This window comes from Photinus pyralis, unplaced genomic scaffold, assembly GCF_008802855.1.
Source record: "Photinus pyralis isolate 1611_PpyrPB1 unplaced genomic scaffold, Ppyr1.3 Ppyr1.4_LG1, whole genome shotgun sequence".
Lineage (NCBI taxonomy): Eukaryota > Metazoa > Arthropoda > Insecta > Coleoptera > Lampyridae > Photinus > Photinus pyralis.
The window spans coordinates 49,616,900-49,637,337 of record NW_022170249.1 but is presented as its reverse complement, the minus strand read 5'-3'; the positions used below and the strand labels follow the sequence as shown (position 1 = coordinate 49,637,337).

General features: G+C 36.7%; 2 protein-coding genes across 3 annotated transcripts; one reads left to right on the top strand and one right to left on the bottom strand.

Annotated features, from left to right (window-relative positions):
• Positions 1-2,238: 2,238 nt before the first annotated feature.
• Positions 2,239-10,298, bottom strand: LOC116179304 (CDK5 and ABL1 enzyme substrate 1). Of its 2 annotated transcripts, XM_031499065.1 has the most exons (8): positions 8,992-10,298; positions 8,817-8,944; positions 6,218-6,404; positions 6,040-6,166; positions 5,863-5,996; positions 5,744-5,779; positions 2,818-3,096; positions 2,239-2,769 (listed from the first exon to the last, which is right to left on the bottom strand). In XM_031499065.1, the coding sequence occupies exons 1-8, from the start codon at positions 9,327-9,329 to the stop codon at positions 2,424-2,426; spliced, it is 1,575 nt and encodes a 524-aa protein (XP_031354925.1). In that variant the 5' UTR covers positions 9,330-10,298; the 3' UTR covers positions 2,239-2,423. The 2 variants fall into 2 exon arrangements, with proteins under 2 accessions (XP_031354925.1, XP_031354933.1); XM_031499073.1 differs by lacking the exon at positions 5,744-5,779.
• Positions 10,299-10,312: 14 nt separating this feature from the next.
• LOC116179295 (xaa-Pro aminopeptidase ApepP) lies at positions 10,313-19,134 on the top strand. Its single transcript, XM_031499055.1, has 3 exons — positions 10,313-10,475; positions 10,522-10,838; positions 17,490-19,134. Exons 2-3 carry the CDS (start codon positions 10,526-10,528, stop codon positions 19,025-19,027), a joined length of 1,851 nt encoding a protein of 616 aa, XP_031354915.1. The 5' UTR covers positions 10,313-10,475; positions 10,522-10,525; the 3' UTR covers positions 19,028-19,134.
• Positions 19,135-20,438: the final 1,304 nt, after the last annotated feature.

Below are 20,438 nucleotides of genomic sequence, written 5' to 3'. Positions count from 1 at the left end.
CAGTGATATTCATGCAGAAGTAGACGGGGATTTCCTATGTCTACTTTTACATGATAAAAAGTCTCCTGAAAGACGCCTAATTTTATGCAACCAAAATAACTTCTTGAAACAAATAAAGATCTGGTTGTCATATTAATTAGAATATTGTTGCTTTAGCTTCACAGTTTCTTTAACTGTTATCGTCACTATACCAATTGGAAATATCAACTTTTTCTTTAGTTGAATACATTGCACAGGAACCGAAATTAGAATAGGGAAGTCAAAGCGATATTATTCATAGTTATTTACATAAAAGTCAGGAAAATGTTACATTACTGGCGAGGAAATATTGAAGTGCGAAGCCCCTTTGGGACCGAGTACTTTAATTTCGGAGTCAGGTACCTAATGGCATTTTACTGACGAGTTTTGTATTAAATTTTACCCGAAATCGTCTTTTAATACAAAATTTCAATTCTCATAGATAACTTTTGATTAATGTCAATCTGTCAGTGATGACAGGAGGCATAGACATTTGAAAATGTCAAAAATGCGGCCGGTAAAGTGACAGGTGCGACCAGTAGTGACAAGCAGCAGGAAACGTAGTCTGCTCTGCCTAGCTGTCATGGAAACTAAAATTTCCGGACAGAAAGTATGCACGAAAATGAAGGTTTCAGGATGATTTTGGGTAAAATTAATTAAGATGACAGGGAGATCCTCATTTGTTGTAGGTAGTTACTTTGGTTCCAAAAATTAGGCGTCTTTTAGGAGACTTTTTAGTAGTAGACATAGGAAATCCCTGTCTACTTCTAAATAAATATCACTGTATACACATTTGAAAAAAACCTAAGACGCCATGGACGACAAAGAAAAATACCAATAGTGACTCAAATAACGTTTTAAGAGACGCGATCAACTTCCGAAAATTGCAAAGAATTCACTCAGCAAATTTTGGCCAACAGAACTATTTAACATGGGATACTCTATCCGGGTCGCACAATGGGTTCGAATAAGCACACAATTAATTGATTGGTAATGACAAAAATTCATTCCGAAACAGATTAAATGAAAATTAAAACAACATTCCTTACATAAAAATAAGCTTACAAAGCTTGTTTTTACACAGTACCCGTACGCAGACGGTCGATAGTAAGAGAGATCTTAAATTACTTACTCTAATAACTTTTTTGAATACGGACAAAATCTTTTATTATTGCTCAACTTCTTGTACACACTTTATTGAGAAATTGACTGCGTCTACAACAAAATTAAAAAGGCGAACCGCCCGTAACTTAACATACACAAACTTACACTCTTTTCACCGTTGCAAACTAACAGCAGCACCACCTTTACCTTCTCGCACCTATTTAAGGGAAACCTACTTCCCAACATTCCTCCCGTATTTACAAATAATGCGCCAATTACAATTAGACTAGATAACGCCGGCTGCGAAAAAACGCGTCCCCACTTTCGCCGAAAATAATGCGCACTTCGTTGACCACCTGTTAACAACACCAAAACACGTGTGTTAATTAACTCACGTCTGAAAACAAAACCTCTTATCGCATTATGTATTTTTCCTGCTTCTTTCATTTCTTCTTCCTTAACGTCCCATTCTGCACTGATTGTTTGGACAGCAGATGTAGCAGATAAATTCAAAGTTAGTGTTCGTCGACTCCTCCTAAAAACATAATAAATATGTAAAATATTTCCGTGTTAAAAACAATTAACAGCTTACTTTGTAAACCACATCTTAATTGTCAATGTCTTGTTTCTTGAGTTTTAAATGTACTACTACATTTTTTGTTTCACTTTTTGTACGTATCATGGCCTGTCTAATTAAATACACTAACATAAAATAAATTAAAGGTCAAGTGGAAGAGCAGACACGGATGATATCCCTGTCTGAACTCCGCCATTTAGACAGGCTCTGTATAGAAATTGTCTATTAAAGTCATTCATTTATTGTTATTATTATTCAGATGTATCAACGCTTTTTAAATGAAATGCTTCTTTAAAAAAAAGTGAAGAAAATCAAGACAAATAGAAAGAAATAGGCGGGGCAGTCAAACAGAAAGACTTACTGGATGCTTTACATTTTTTTTGATACTTCCCATCCCTACTATTCTTCAGTTCTCTTCCGCTTCTTCCCTCTTAAAATCAACAAATGTGTTTTCATTTACATTCTGCAGTCCACCATATTTGGGAAATATATTATTTTTCTGGAGAAGCAGCAGGAAAGTCTGTCGATAAACGAAATTATTACATTTGTTGTACTATAATATTATTAAAAGTTCCCAGGCAAAGGTACAAAAGGTAGGTACGTACATGAATAAGAATGAAAAGTGTTATATACAACTATCACTAACAAAACAATCAACAAAAATGCAAACGAAATAAAATTTAAACAGTTAAACAATCAATCAGATGTAGTAACGAGGCGTAGGTCAAGATTCGTACAATAATCTTTGATAATGAGGAAACACCTCCCAAGTAGGAATATGCAGTCCAAACTCCAACGCCACTAGCACGGCAAACTCGGAGGCGAACAGCTCCTTACGGTTTAACCGAAAGACGCTTTCGGTCCTTTCGATTAACGCCCGAAGCGCGTCCCCCTTGATGTCGTTCAATTTTGCCGACAGCAAGAGACTGGCAGCGGCGCACAGCTTGCGATTCTGCTTGTTGATCAGGCCGCGCAGTATTAACTTCTCGAAATAGACGTACGCTTGGGCGACGGTCACCAGTTCGATTCCGGTCTCCGCCTTCGCGATTTTTCTCATCTCTCTCTTGATACTGAAATTGGAACGTTAGCGGTTTCGTCGAGAAACGTCGGCGGCGTACCTTCGCAATTTACTTAAAGTTAGCTGTATGTGGGGAAAACGAATTTTAAATTTATCGTTTATTTCCCTTTTCAGATCGGACGGTCGAACGTAGTCGATCACCGACGTTACGTACGAGGTGAAGGTTAGTAAAGTTCGATGTTTGCCCGCGATCAGTTCGGGATCGTCTAATAAGCTCGGGGAGTACGTTGGCAAGGAGCTCGGCGCGTCTTCGCTCGGTGGCGAGGTCGTAATCGAGTGAGACGTGCCACGTTGTGTTGCTTGATCGTAGGAAAAGCACCTGAAATTATTGTACCATAGTTTTTTAACGTTTGTCGCACTCGCTAAAAGCTTCTCATAGTGCAAGTATTGTTAGAATTGTGTGTTACGTGCAAGCATAAAGTTAATACAGCCACCATTGGAATTGTTTTTGGGAGATTTGTGACTTACAGATTGTAACAGTACAACAGTGTTTTAAATTTAAAATAAATGAACACGCCTATTTCTGTTTCCTAGAGACTGTTAATTGTAAGCATAATCATACTTTAGTAATCATCAGTGCAGTCACACATAATTTTTTTTTATTAAGATCTGCCCATTTAATTGTACAATGTAAAATTTCGTGTTTAAATGTAGGCACATCTGGTCGTTTGCGATAAGAGAGTATGTTATAGGACGAGATATTAACTAACACATGTGCTTTTATTGGGGAGTTATGCAGATGTGTGCAGTAGTTCGGCATAAGGGACGCGTTCTGTTTAAGCTGGCGTTATCACGGCTAATTATGATTGGCACTTTATCTGGAAAAAACTGAAAGAAGGAGATTTATTTGATTATGGAAGTGTTTCGTTAAATACTGCAAACAAGAGACTGCAGTTAGCTGGTTCGCAAAATTCAAAGGGCTGTAACTTTTGAACTAGTAGCCCAATCTAGGAACTGTTTGAAATTATGGATTCTACAGGCCACATTCTATAAGAAAAATTTTTTCCGGTTCGATCTGAGAAAATTTTTCTTGAGGGCCTCAAAAAAAGGCAGTGTATAACCTTCCTTTTTTACCAAAAATCGACTGCACCAAAATTTCTCGGGAAAACACTTTTTCTTATTAATTGTGGTGCGTAGAATCCAAAACAATTCGTACTTTTTCGATCAGACTTCTTAATCAAAAGTTATAAACTAGAAACCAATTTCGAAAGAAAATTCAAAGGGCTGTAACTTTTGAACTAGTAGCCCAATATTGGAACTGTTTGAAATTATGGACTCTACAGGCCACATTCTGTAAGAAAAATTTTTTTCCGGGTCGATCTGAGACAATTTTTTTTGAGGGCCTCAAAAAAAGGCAGTGTATAACCTTCTTTTTATACCAAAAATCGACTGCACCAAAATTTCTCGCGAAAACACTTTTTCTTATTAATTTTGGTGCGTAGAATCCAAAACAATTCGTACTTTTTCGATCAGACTTCTCAATCAAAAGTTATAGACTAGAAACTAGGGAATGCAATACCGGGATTGCGGGATCCCGACATACCGGGATCCAGCATTTTTGCGAGATTAATCCCGCACATAAATGGAGCGGGACCCCGCGGGATTTGCGGGACTGAGGAATTTGTCGACCAAGGGGACGACTCTGTTTACTTTGTTAATGAAACTGATAACGGCTAATTATTTTTTAAATAATTGTTGAACTTTTTTCGTTAAAAATGTACTATGATTTTTGAGGCACTTTCGAAGACTTTTTGTGCTTTACAGGTAAGGTTTTTTTGAGTTCTAAGTTAGGCCGAAGGTACTTTTTTGTTAAATATTGTGATAATTAGCGATTTATTTTAATACAGAAGTTAACCGCACAGAATTGCTTATTTGCCAATTTATTTAAAGTTTTGCGAGATCCCGCAAATACCGGGATCCCGCGGGATTAACAACTAACAATCCCGCAAATACCGGGATTGAGATTTTGCTGCGGGATTGCATTCCCTAATCCACACTGTTAAAAGCGCCTTAAAAATAGGCAAACCACGTAAAATACCCTAAATAAATTCTCCCTGGGTATTTGACAATTCCCTTCAACCTTCCTAGATGTAAGAAAATACAAAACAAACCCTGGACATACATTTTTGGCCCATTTTATGGGCGGGTATTGAAATGCTACCTTGCGCTTAAGAAACCCGCTATAGCAAGTGCCGTCCGGGGTTGCGGGGGTGGCGGCATAGCTGAAATTGAACCTTAGGGTGTCTAGAACATCCTCTGAAAGTTTCATAAAGTTATCACAAAATGAAAGGTTGAAACCTATTTTGGCTCTTAACCCCTGCACTATTATTATCAAAGCTAAAAGTTTGTACCGTCTGCATATCCACCTGCAATTTGTCACTTCATTCAACGAGTTAATGTTGTTTGTCACCAAGGTTGTGTGCTAAAATAAAGTTAAGTTCAGAAGTTGTTATCGTTTGTGTGTGGAGCGCGCCTTGTTTATTGCAAACTGTTGAACGACAAGATTAGGATTATTAAAAAAAGATAAAAAAAACTATAAGCAATTTAAGATTAAAAAAAATTTTTTTAATTATCGACCGTCTGCGTACGGGGTACACAAGCTATGTAAGCTTCTCTTTATTTCAGGAATTTTGTTTAATGTTTATTTAATGTTGCCGAATAAAATCTCCTCAATTTCACTCAATTAATGTATGTTTATTCGAACCCATTGCGCTACCAGGATAGTGTTCATGTCAGATTTTTCTTGTCGCGTCCAAGAATTGTTTCAGGTGTTAAGGAAAATTTGTGTAGTTCCATTCTCAGTCTTTAGGAGTCTTTTAGCTGATTACATTTAAGTGAAAGAAAGATTCTAACTAAGTACTGCAGAACAGCAGACTCTGACATCAAACGTACTGCTTGAAATATACTAAAACTGTGGTACCATAACAATCTGTAACCCCCTCAATTTATAAAACAATACAATTTACCATTTATATCCGGGTTGCTGAGTTAACACTTTTGTCCTAAAAAGCAAATAAACCACGTTTCAGATGTACAGTACAACAATGATCGTAGAATAAACACACTTAAGGAACTACAGGTATACCTCGCGACCACATATCTCGGTCGTTCACTTGTGGGTGCCGTGTATTCGATACTCTCTTCGCAGCCATTGTGACGTCGATCACAAAACTCCTTCACCGTGGCGGTCGGAAATAATAATTTCCCATACGAGACCTCCTAAAACAAAGTTGCAATCGTTAGACTGACGTAGCGTACCGACCTGTCCTTCGAGTCCTTTCTCAATTCCAAGCAATTCGAATGGATCGAGCGGATCACCGATAGACGATAGGGGACGCGAGCCGGAAATGTTTCGTTTGCGCGTTCCCTCGCGGTGCCTCAATTCAGATCTGGAATTTTGTTTAAGTATGGGCGACCATCTAGTCGAGATACCTACGTACCTAACTTTATAATTTTTCAAATACGGTATGAAAGAGCATACCAGAAACGGGCTGTGTTTATTCGTAACCATTACAATTCGTTCGCCGTTAAATTTATAATTCTGGACAGATTTGATAATTTTGATTTCCTTTTCGGCGTTCACCTCGAGTATCGCAGCCGGTGGTGCAGGGCTTGTTTTGGTCCTTGCTGCAATTAACGTTTTGTACTTTTACTTTTACTCATTATAGTTGTAGTTGAATATCACAAGAGAATCAGCCCTGTGATGTATCAGAAAAGTCAAACTTAACGTGCAGGTTATCTCTCAAAAAACGTTATTTTACGTTATTTGTATGGGTAAAATAACGTTTTGCACACCTTTAAAAATGGTCCTTTTATACAAAAATAGTAAATTTTTTGACAGTTCATATCAGTGATGTTGCGGATATTCGCATCCGCAATTGCGGAACTTCCGCATCGATATTATAGCTATACAAAACTCATCCACATATAGAGATGGACTGCGCGTGCCAATACTAAGCGCGGATACTACAGGTGAGAGTGATGGAAAAACGAAGAGGCAAGCTTTCTCCATCCTACCATCGACTTGCGATATACACGCATTACCACAGCCCACAGCAATGTAAATTTAATGTTACCAAACAGAAACGCGATAGAGAGCTTGCCTCTTAGTTTTCCCTTCTCTCTCACCTGCTGTATCCGCTTAGCATTGGCACAAGCAGTCCATCTCTATATGTCAATGATAAACCTGACACCTTAACCAGCTTTTTGTTCACAGATTTCGACTGTCAGTGGGCTCCAAAATGCTTAATCAAGTACTGTAGCTATCTCTAACAAACAAACAAAGCTACCTACTCCTAAATACGGCCCTTCCCCCAACTGTTAACTTGTTTTATAAACCTTGCGCAATGTAAGTAAAGCCTTGCAAATTCAAATTTATAGAATCAAACACCCTAATAAATTGACAAACATACATCTTATGCTAATTACAGTAATTCCAAAGGAAAAAATAAATAATACATGTACCTATGATCTGAAAGTCAAACCATAATTTCTTTTACGCGCGACCAATAGAGAGACTTTGTCCTTGTGCAATTTGAATTATGCACTTCCCGCCAAAACATTTTCCAGTGGAGTAACTTTTTTTTCTCCTTTAAAGAAATGTATAAAAAAAGCGGGAATGATAAAAATCAAAAATTGCCAGGTATGTTACATCATAACACTAACGGAACAATTGTTAAGAAGAGGAATTTTGTTCTATTTCTTAAAAAAAAAAAAAGAAGTCTAAATCACCTAAGTAAGTACATTCTATCAGCGAGAAAACGGAGTGGATGTCTTTTGTGTCGTAAAGTTCCTTACGAGGTTCCTTATTAATATGTTTGATGTAGTGCTCCATTTTATAACTTTATAATATAGAAGGAAACAAATGGACTAAAATAGTAAAACTTATATTTTTTTAATTTCATTTCAATTTCATTTAAAATGTATTCCAGCAAGGGCCTGATGATGACTTTATTAGTCGAAATCGATTGCCCCAAGAAAAATTAAAAAAATATAAGTTTTACCATTTTAGTCCATTTGGTTCCTTATTAACTTCTCTTCTGTCGTTTTTTCATTTCAAACAGGATATGATGATGATATGAGTTTTCATGTATAACTGAAAAATGTGGCAACACGTGGCACGTCTAGACCACCTATTGTCTTTTTTTTGGGAAAAATGGTAATTTCTAGATTTTTTGACAGTTCCTATGACAGTTGTATAGATGGCGCCATTTGAGATCAATTTTGTATCAACATAATATGCACAATATTATCATCTGAATAATGCACGTGACCGTTCGATTAGATTGAGTTGGATGTAGATTTTTTGGATAGATAGCTCAATACCTGGGACCCTAGTTAGGGGGGGGGGGGGTGGCACTGGAATATCACCTCTCAGAAAAATATTATCCTATCTGCAAATTTAAATTCACGATTCATGAATTTCCTATATCTACTTTTACATGATAAAAATGATCCTGAAAGGCGCCTAATTTTATGCAACCAAAATAACTTCTTGAAACATATAAAGATCAGGCTGTCATATTAATTATTAATTTGAATATTGTTGCTTTAGCTTCACAGAAAATAAATCTCTTAAGCTCCTTTAACTGTTATCGGCACTATACCAATTGGAAATATCAACTTTTTCTTTAGTTGAATACATCACACGCGAACCGAAATTAGAATAGGGAAGTCAAAGCGATATTATTCAAATAAATTAATATGACAGGCAGATCCTCATTTGTTGTAGGTAGTTACTTTGGTTGCATAAAATTAGGCGTCTTTCAGGAGACCTTATATCTTGTAAAAGTAGACATAGGAAATCCCTATGTCTACTTCTACATGAATATCACTGTATACGTATGCAGAAGAATGAGAACCCTGCGGAAACTGTACGAAAGAGAGAAGGAAGCTACGTTCTAGCAACATTTAAAAAATCAATCTTTTGAATGGATAATGCTGATGACCTGAAATTTGGAGCAGCATGAAACAGAATGGCACAGAAAACAGAAGAGTTTGAGTGATTCAACAACAACAAATAAATGAAGTGCCGCTTACCAGTAACAGGGCCAATGCTTTCAGAACTGCTTCCGTACTGCCGATCAGTGTCACTTTGATGAATTAATCTCTTACGATAGCTCGGCAGCGCTTTCCGCTCTTGAGTCGTGTCGCTTGCGGATTTTGTTCTGAAAATTACTCGGTAATATATGCAAATTTACGAGAAACTAAAAACCTTTCTCTGCCGTTCGGCGGCGTTGCATCCTCGAGGTACGTTTTAAGAGGTATTATGATGCTATCAGACTCCGAGCTTAACGACTGTCGATCAACGTTATAATTTCTCTTCGAATCTCGCTTCGTGTAGGCGGAATCGCAATCGCTAAAGCAATCTTCGGGTCCGGACTCTTCGGCGAGTACCTCATCGGTCGGCGACAGTAGTAATATTTCGTTTTTAACGGCGGCACCGTTTTTCATCTTCGAATCGTGATAGTTCCCGTCGAGAGAGATATTCGACAAAAATGAGACGGCTGCGAGACGTCGACGTGAGCGAATTTTCTTAAGGGAGTTTGCCATTATGTAAGATTAATGCTAGAAAAAAATTTAAGCAGTGGGTCACAGATTGATCTTAGTCTTTTTATTCATCAAGTAACAGTTTTTACACATTATAGTCATCGAGTTATATTCGATTGTACACCACACCACATATTCTGCCGTGCACGACATCATTGCGACCTTTATTTTAACAAATAATTAACACCAATTTATTAAATGTTTCACTAACCGGAGAATAAAAAATTTGTCAATAATAATTACACAATTTACGAAGACAGTCCAGTTAACATAACCTCACATATGATGTGACAGCAAATATTGTGGCTATTGTACAGTCCGCTCAGTAGCGGCGCACATCTACCGAAGTTGAATTTTTCACAACTTCTTTGCCCCTTTTCACGTTTCCTTCAACCCCATTGCGTTCTTGAGTTTAACTTTTATAGGCTTCGTTTTTTTGCGCATTTATCACGTTTTTTTATTAGGTCTTCACAATTAATTCAAGATTCTATGAAACACCTGATTCTACATCAATGTACCTCTTGTCTTCTTCATGTTTTTGTTTTACCATTTTTACACGTTTGGCATCATTTTCATTACCCTGTACGTCTTCTCCACATCCCCTTTTTAGCATTTCTTGCCATTCCTTTTCATTCATCTACGATACCCCCTCAGTATCCTCTTCATGGCCGTACCAGGCTATCTATACGTTACATATCATACATATGATCTAAGATCTATACGAAACATATGTTCAACTCAATACAAGCATAAAGACACGTCAGTCGTAAAATACCGGTTCTTTGGCAGTAATAATAATGGTTCCGGTTCCAAGTACAGGGCTTATGAATGCAATCGATTCCGGTACCGGTTCCGGTTCCTACTCCTGGAAAGTAGAAGTATTTATGGTAGTTTCCCACAAAAAGAAATTCCTTCTCTACACCACTGTCATTCCCGCGCGCAGGCGCATTTAAATCTCACACACGTGTTCTGACGTATGAAGTTCAGATCGGGAATGGATGGACTGAAATTACGGTGCATTTATAAACCGAACCGGAATTTTGCTCTCATTCTGATTTGAGAAAGACCTGCAATCTGCCCCGTCGTCTTCGTACACAACTCCGCTAACGGTCAGCTCTTCAATTGTAGAAATCGCCGAGAATCGCAACTGTAAGTGACCACTTTCTTGTTTGTTGTCATCAAATCCGCTTTCTAGAACAATGCCCAGCGTAAAACCGACAGGCGCTCTGCTTACGCAGTTGCGCTCCCTAATGAAAGAATGCAAATATTACAAGAGACCCCTGAACGCCTACATCATCCCTTCGGCGGACGCGCACAACAGCGAGTACCCCGCAGACAACGATAAGAGACGGTCGTACATATCCGGATTTGAGGGATCTGCAGGAACCGCGATCGTTACCCTCGATCACGCACTGATGTGGACCGACGGCCGCTATTTCCTGCAGGCATCGCAAGAGATGGACTCAAATTGGACGTTAATGAAAGAGGGCGTTCCTTCAACACCGAGCCAAGGTAATATAAAACATTTTGTTTTCCGGGGAACAATGCGATAAGCTATCACATTGATGAGCATTTTCGAGGTCAGTGGCACAGATAAACATTTTCGTATGCAAATAAGTGGACACCTAATAATGATCCACTTAAAATCTGTGACCGAGAGAGAATAATTGTGGGTGCTATATTTCCATACTAATTGTCTTGGCGACATTCTTTGTTCAATTTATGTACATAAATTACGAGGAAAATTATTTATGCGTAGTCACTTATCTAGTTTATTATAATTCATATTTTAAAGCTGAGTGGTTTGTTCGAAGCTATCAATTCTGAACAACATGCATAATCAGGTGATTAGTCATGAAATTATAAAAATTTAGTGTTGTCATCCCAAATTAATTACTTTGTATTGGCTAGTCCATCAGGACGTACTACGGTGCATATAGCAACATAATTCTGATACCTGTCAGGAATAAGTGCCACTTCACTAATCTTATGGTTTACAACTTGCACATTACAATAAAATAAGATTCTTCATTTTATTCTTCAAGTTCAACATTATTTTATTCAGAACCAATCACCACTTTGAAAAACTATTTTTTTTTTAATGTCAACCTCACTTGGAATTTGCTGTAAACCAGCCATAGGGACGTATCATCCACATAGTATATATACTGTAATAATGTTAGCCAATATATCAACCTTCATAATAGGTGTCGATTTACATGGTGAGTCTCTAAGTTTGAATAAATTCAATAAGCTGGGTTAAGTGGAAGAGCACGAAAAGAATATTTCTTTCTTTTCATGAACTTTGCCCTCGACTTTGCCCTTTTATATATAGTATTTAGTTTTTTTTTCTGTATGGACTATTAAGTAATCTTTTTGTATAGTCACCTTTTTTTCCTTATTTTTTTTGCCATCGTGGTTCATTTGTAAAATGTCCAAATAAAGGCATTATTATTATTATTATTATTAAATCCAAATTTGGGATATGACGTGATCGACTATTTTTTTAAATAGCAACCCTCATTTTCTATGACTGAGTGAGGAGAGTATTTCAAATTCAAAACCAATTAATAGAAAAGAAAAAAAAATTTGGCACAAAAATCAACAAAAACAAAAATTAGGTCCTTTATAGAAAAAATGAGTCTCAAAACAAATTATAGCTCTGGATAGCCGAAATTACAAAATTTCTACTGATACCAAAAAACCATCCCATAAGAAAAAAAAGACGAAACGCCAATTTGTAGAAAGACGTTCTTTTCCGAACCCAAGTCTGCCATTTAAAAAAAATATTAAAAAAGTCAAACTACTAAAGTGAAAATGATAGCATAAAGGGATAAGCAAATTTTGCAATTTAAATAATTGTTTGAAATGATGGTCAATTTAAAAAAATATGACATTTGGAGGACTCAATCAAAAATTTTCTTTTTCGATAAAGTACCTAAAAAAACAATGTTATGGGGGAAAACACAGAATTTTCTTTGAAATTATTAATTATTTGAAAAATTTTATTCTAATAAATTTTAAAAAGTCTCTTCCTTCGTTTAGCAACAAATAACAAAACTCGAGAGGCGTCTGTCATGGTCTCTGAGATGAATTTTATGTACTCTCCCTACACTACACTGGTACTTGATAGCAGCCATTTTAATAACATATTCGATTTGCTTCAAAATACGCCCAAACAATTTATTTCAATAGCATTATTTATTGTTGTTCTCGATTTTTCAATAAATGCAGTCGCATAATCTGGCTTCTAATCTTCGAAAATACCTATGTGATGGTACTTCTCTTTCAAGATACTTCTCCTGATACATTGTAACCAAGACAAAGGTATATTTTTTCGTACTTTCTCATTAATGAACAAAGTGTTTCATTTTTCTATTAAATTGAACTTTTTCAGTATTCTTACAACAATAATAATTCAATAATTGCAACTGACAACGTAACTAATGGTATTGTTTCCGTCACAGCACTCTAAAATCTGAATCCATATTCAACTTGTTTTGTCCATGGCACACTAAGTATAATGAAATAAATCTAAACATGCATTTTTCTCATAAAAATTGTTATCTAAGAATATACAAATATTATATCACTGAATTCAGAATAAAGTTCTCTATCGAATAAGAAAATATAGTTCCATTTAAAATCACAATTGGGATTCACTGTTTGTGAACTGCTGATTGAAAAAATTGTTTTCCATGCTCGTTAAAGCAGGCTTGTAAAATAGAAATTGTTTGCTAATTTAATAACGCACCTCTTATAGTCCTTGACAAAATAAAATGAACACCCTGTATACAGTGCGTACGTGATAATAGGGTCATCTTTATATCTCTTTTATTTGGCGAGATACGAGAAATTTGTCGAATATAATTTTATGTGACATCACGATCTATCCAATTTTGCATATTGAAACTTTCGGAAGCGCTTTCGGTTTAATCGGAAATCAGACAACATAAAATATGCATATGGGTGTATTTAAATAAATGGAAAAATTCGTGATTCATTATTTAGAAAGTTTATGAAATCAAGCAGGCCGTGTGCTGTCAGGATGCGGGGTGTCCGTTGTGCTACAGGAGTACATCGTATTGCGCAAAAATAAATCTTCAAAATGAATAATTCAACAAGTTGTTATAGGTTTTTTCTGTGTGAAATGGCACCCGGCAAGCTAGATTTCATCATTTTTGAATCACGAATTTCTATATTTTTTTTTCCACAACCATATACCTTTTTCATGTTGTCGGGTTTTCTTTTTAATCTTAAAAAAAACAGGAAATCTGGAGTAATATCGGCAGTTTCCATATGAGATCGGAATGTCTCATTTATATTTGACAAATTTTTCGTATTCGCCAAATAAACGAGGTATTGAGGTGACCACGAGGGTGACCATCTTATCTTGAATACAGTCTACAGTGTATAATCATATTTGGTGAGAAATGATGGTTTTGTGGTTTAAAATATTTTGTTATGCTTAAAATTTGTATATAGTCTCTCTTTTAAGTCAATATTTATTTGTTTGTGACAGCAACTTACGTAGTTAAATTTCGTCCTGATGAGACATTAATACCTTTCGTGACATTTAACATAGGCCATGTAATAGAAATTGTGGCTAAGTAGCCCAATATACAAGTACCGATATCTGTATTGTTGATCTCTAAGTACAGGGAATTTGTCTCAATTGCAAGACTTTTATTGAAAATTCATATAGAGCGTGACTTGGCCAACGTCCACACCATTAGAATCACGGAATTCTTTAGATTCACACTGTTGGTTAAATGGGAAAAATGTGACGATTCATGGGAGGGATTGAAGCATGATATTGTTTTGTTTGAACAGGTCATAGCCTACTGCATGTCAAACAACAGTCGAATAGCGTCTTACTTTTCATAGCCCTATAAGTAGCTCGATTATTATGAAAGAGATGAAAAAATGGTAAATGGCCTACTGTTTATAACTGCTTCAGTTTTTGGGAGTCGTTCAACTGAATTTCTTAAACAACGTATAAGTCTGGAAATTAAGAGAGGTCTGTTCTAGCAACAATTCCATACCAAAAATGTTTCAACGAAGTTTTTTATATTTTGCATTGAATTTATTTTGTTAATCTTGCATTTGCAATTCAATTCATTTTGTTAAATATTCTCTTGTAGAGCTTTGTATCACTTCTGCTTCAACGGTTTGTAAGTGCATTAGGGGTACAAAATTTCCAAAATTCATACAATTTCGTTCCAGTTTTCGAATGAATGTACGGAAAGCACGCGCTGCGCTTCTGCCCATTTCACCATAAATAACAATTAAATTCCAAAATAGGTGAAACCACTGCGAGTCATTTCTCGATTTTTGAAAAACTTATGTTAACCTATAACAGTGGGTGATGGATTAGTGTCACTAGATTTGTTTAAAATTCAATTGTTATAGAATCATGGCCGACTACTAAAAAGAAAATCCGAAAAAAATAGTGTCAATTCAATAAAATGGGAATAAGTCAGAAACTGTTAAAGATAGCTATAGGAACATGCATTGTCAAAATATGCCCATTTCGATTCTCTATCTCATGGAATAGTAAGAACATGGTCATTCCATTTAAAAAAACTGAGTTTTTAGTCTTTGAAGTTTCATAAATTTGGATATCCATAGGGGCGGTCGTACGCAACTTAACTTTTTTTTAAGTGCACTAAAAGAAAGCCATATTCATTCTCTATGCACTGATAAAAATAGGTTGCCATGACTACAACCGTTTGCAAGTAATCAATTATCAAGGTACCATCTGCATCCGCCATTTTTTTTCTTAAAGTCAAAATAACTTAAAAAACCATAAATGGTAGATATCGACATATGGGTATCAAAAGAAGTGAAATTTCACGTAGAATCCAAAAAAGCAATAAAAAATAGGGGTTGCCATTTAAAATAACGAAGTTACTATCTACTTCCGGTGTTTCCGGAAGTGCGGCCATTTTGAAAATATTTTACATCGATTCGTCCTTCAGAGTAACTCCTAAGTACAAATTTTCAAAAACCTACCTATTTTACTTTCCCAGAAACTTTTAACTAAAGCTCCCAAAAAAACACCCTGTATACGAGACGTCCCGGGAAATACGGGACGGTTAGCAACACGATTGTGCTTATTTTCTATTAGAGGAAGAATCCAGGGTCCCCAGACCTTACTTATTTTCTGATAAACAAAATATGTACAGGGTGTCCCATTAATTATTTATGGAACCGTTAATTGCACAGTTTCGGAAAAAAAAATTTGTTAACAAAAGAGGCCAAGATAAACCGCTGGAAATTATTTTCAAGTTTCTAACTTCGCCGCTAGAGGGCGTACGATTCATGGTTAAGTAGAAAAATAACTTTTTTCCTAAAATATACCCAAAAAATTCAATCTTGTTTCAATTTTGCATCATTTTGATGCAGCACATATTGCTGTAGCTCATAAAATATTAGGGGTGGGGGAAGGAGAACATCGCTTTAAGGAATTGAATGTAACTTCGGTTTAGGTCAACAGATTTTCACATAATAGGTCTTGTTGGAAAGAGCTCTCTTCGTGGAATCAGATTTTACATGAATAGAATCGTTTTAGTAAATGTGATGAGTGGTAGAGGGCGCGATGTGACATTAACATAAACTTTGCAGTTTTTTTTTGAAAATTTCAAATGGAACGATATAAATATGGATGAGTACAATTTTCGAGAATTGGCCCAAGCTAGGAGATATGTGTACGTTCATTGTACACAATAATACTACTCTATTGTACATACGCTGTCCATCAGAAAATAAGTAAGGTCTGGGGGCCCTGAGATCTTGGACGATATTTTATAATACAAGTATAAGCGTTGAAATAAAACACAGTACTTTCAAGAATTTTAAATGTGCTCAGTGTGATTATGCAACTTGAAACGCAATTAAAAAACCATTTGTTATCACACAGTCCTTCTCAGGATTTTAAAAATCACCAATGTGATTACAAAACCTACAATAAATGCATTTTTACAAGGCACGATCCTAGGGGGAAACAAGTACCATTTTTGGTGTACACCAAAAATTCAAATCAATTCACGTTAATTCAAATTAATTCCCGTTAATTCAAGTTCATTCCCGTTAATTCAAGTTAATTCGCGTTAATTTTTTTTATTTATATGCTGGAACTGCTTGTATATAAACGGCTAGTCAACACAGGCATAGAAATCGAAAGAGGCGGAGAAGTGGCTGCTCTTATAAACGAAACAATACTTCGCTGTTTTGAATATTATGATCAGCAAAATTTCATTTAAATATCTTAACAAATAAAACAATCAGATTGGGAGAAAGCACAACTCTCGTCTCGTTTAAAATTCGACGCTAATATAAAAGTGGCCGCCATTTTATTCCAAAAAGTGTAAATTCACAAACTTAAAAGTTTGGTCAAAAATCAGTTCATAATTACGAAAGTTAGTGTTTCTTGTAAGTGATACAGAAATGCAAACAAATTCAAATCATTTCAGAATAATTCACGTTAATTCAAATTAACTCACGTTAATTCAAATTAATTCACGTTAATTTAAATTAATTCTCGTTAGTTCAAATTAATTCGCGTTAATTCACGTTAATATGAGGGATATGTGGATAAAGGAAATACATAACGTCCTAGAGTTCTTTAAGCGATCGGAATTAAAGGACCTACTTTGAACACCAAATAATACCTAAGAGATGATGGCTAATGCCCTTCATTGTCGATGCCTAAAAAAAATTCACGTTAATTCAAATTAATTTACGTTAATTCAAATTAATTCGCGTTAATTCAAATGGTTGTACACCAAAAATTCAAAGTTGTTTCCCCCTAGGCACGATCAATCCAAGGATTTAACGGATTTGTTTGATATCCGTTTTAAAAACTGATTAGAATCTCCTTTTTAACAATAACCTCCACCAACTTCTACTGATAACATTGTCCACAGAAGTTCTTACCCGGTTTTAACGGTCACTACAAAAATCAAATTTATTCGTCAAAAAAATACGACCACTAATGGACAATGTGACTACTAGGTGTTGATTGAGGTTGTGACCATTGTGATCAAACTGCAAGTTACGCCTAAATTTACTACGGTAAGTTTTTGGGTCACTTACCATAATTCATCTCTTTGTGAAACTGTAATAACGTGCAATGTATTGAGAGGGAATTAAATTTTTCAGAATTATGGCTGACGAAAAACTTACCCCCCAACTCGTGCGTCGGAGTCGACCCGAACGTAATATCGCACTCCAACTGGACGACCTGTCAGCAACAGCTGCAAACTGTCGGCTTTGATCTAGTAGCCGTAGAACCAAATCTGATAGACTTAGTGTGGACCGATAAAAAGGCACCCGTTAATAATCCAATTGTGCCGCTCGAGCTGAAGTTTGCCGGCAAATCGATCAGTCAAAAGTTGAAGGAGATTCGTGCACAAATGAAGGACTCGAACGCGAGCATTTTAGTGCTGACTGCCTTGGACGATGTGGCTTGGTTTTTGAATTTGAGAGGTAGCGACGTGGAGTATAATCCGGTATTTTTCGCTTTCGTTATTATTTTGCCGGATTCGGTCGTTCTGTTGGTGGATTCGTCGAAGGTTACACCGGCAGTCCAGGCACACTTCGCCGCCGAAACCGACCTCAATATTAAGATAGAGCCATATATGAAAGTGAAGGAAGTTTTAAAGCAATCGATAGCGAAGGTGTCCGAAGGATTTGTGTGGTTGTCAACCGATGCCTGCTACGCGTTGACTAGCATTGTCCCAGAGAAGAGGCTTAAAACTGAGGTTACTCCGGCAACTTTAATGAAAGCGGTTAAAAACCCGGTGGAAATACAGGGAATGAAAAATGCCCACATCAAGGATGCCGTAGCTCTTTGTTGCTACTTCTCCTGGTTAGAGAAGGCGATACACACTGAGAAGGTAACCGAAATTTCCGGTGCAAACAAGTTGGAGAAATTCCGGGAGCAGCAGGCGGATCACGTCGGTCCCAGCTTTTGCACAATCAGCTCCGTAGGCCCACACGGCGCCATTATACATTACCAACCGCATTCGAGCACCGATTCCCAGATCACCGCTAACGAATTGTACTTGTGCGACTCCGGTGCCCAATATAAGGACGGCACAACGGACGTGACCAGAACTGTGCATTTCGGCACACCGTCAGAATTCGAAAAGGAATGCTTCACGCGCGTGCTTAAAGGCCAACTGCGACTAGGTAGAGTGGTATTTCCCTCCAAAATTAAGGGCAACTGCTTGGACTCGTTCGCCCGCCAGTACCTGTGGGACGTCGGATTGGACTACGCCCACGGAACGGGCCACGGCATCGGCTCGTACCTTAATGTACACGAAGGACCCATGGGCATGTCGTGGAGGAACTACCCGAACGACCCCGGTCTAGAAGCCGACATGTTTCTTTCCAACGAGCCCGGTTATTACGAGGACGGCAAGTTCGGAATCCGCATCGAGGATATCGTTCACGTTACTCACGCGAACTCCCCGCACAATTTTAATAATCGCGGATTTTTAACTTTCGATACCATCACCTTGTTCCCGAAACAATTGAAATTGATCAAGGTGGATATGCTAACGGCCCAAGAAATTTCGCAGTTGAACGCGTACCATCAGGTTTGTCGTGACGTGATCGGTCCTCTTCTAAGCAAACAGGGTTTGGATGATGTCAAGAGTTGGCTGTGGAAGGAAACCGAACCTATTCGTGTTTAATTTAATTTTGCTAGCGCTAAGATGAAAAATTGTTGCGAGAAGGTTTAATTTTGATACATGTATAATCTTATTTGAATTTTATAAATAAAAGCAATGCTATCGGGAAACTATTCTACTTCTTACCTCTACAGTGGCCTGTTTTGCCGCGAAACTCGAAAACAATCGAGTTACTTCAGCTATTTGGGTTAAGGGGATTGTATTATTGAACGCAGTTCTCTATCTAATCTCGCTTGTGATAAATTTCAAATTTGCTACGTGAGACTACATAGTATCTTTATCAGCATAGATTTAACCGACAATGCGTGCATTTTTTCCAGATATCAATTTTATCTTTCAAATTGTATGTCTTGTGTATCAATGAGATTGATCGATAATATCGGTAAAAGATCACATTACACCTAAACATTGAGACAGATAAGATATAATTAATTGCAGAGATTGTGAAATATATTTTCACTTTGGTCAAGACTGTAGCTTCCGACCACTTTGATTACTAAAATTACAGTGACTTTATAGAGACAGTGGCGACAACAGGGTATCTCGTTTTTGATTGGTCGTTGGTTCCGGTCGCCATATTGGAGCTAAATTCCAGACTGGCCAATAGAAACCTGACATGGTACACTCCGTGCTATAATTATTAATTATACTGTTTTGACAGTGTCACCTGTAATTGTCACGGCTTCACATTACTAGTTGACACTTTGCTTCTTGTATTTGCTTTATTTAATAATACTTTTCTATCCGGAAGGAGAAACACACGACAAGGGACAAGAAGTGACAGAACACACTGAAATGTCAAGTGGTTAACTTCGAAAGAAAATTCAAAGGGCTGTAACTTTTGAACTAGTAGCCCAATCTAGGAACTGTTTGAAATTATGGATTCTACAGGCCACAGTCTATAAGAAAATTTTTTTTCGGGTGGATCTGAGACCTATAACCATTTACCTCACATAATACGTAACTGTAGGCAATTATCAATCTTTAAAGAAAAATTATATTTGTTTCTAGTTGACAAATGTCACTATGATATAAGTGAATATTTTACTGGTTAATGTAACTTGTTTGTCGCTATTTAATGTGTAATTTGTTTTTTACCTATATAATACTTAATGTACCTACTCGTAATTTAAATATTTGTTGACAATTTCCACACAAACTAGTTTGTCTATGGAATAAAATACTATTATTATTATTTTTTTTTTTCGCGCCAAAAAAAAGGCAGTGTATAACCTTCCTTTTTTACCAAAAATCGACTGCACCAACATTTCTCGGGAAAACACTTTTTCTTATTAATTTTGGTGCGTAGAATCCAAAACAATTCGTACTTTTTCGATCAGACTCCTCAATCAAAAGTTATAGACTAGAAACCAATTTCGAAAGAAAATTCAAAGGGCTGTAACTTTTGAACTAG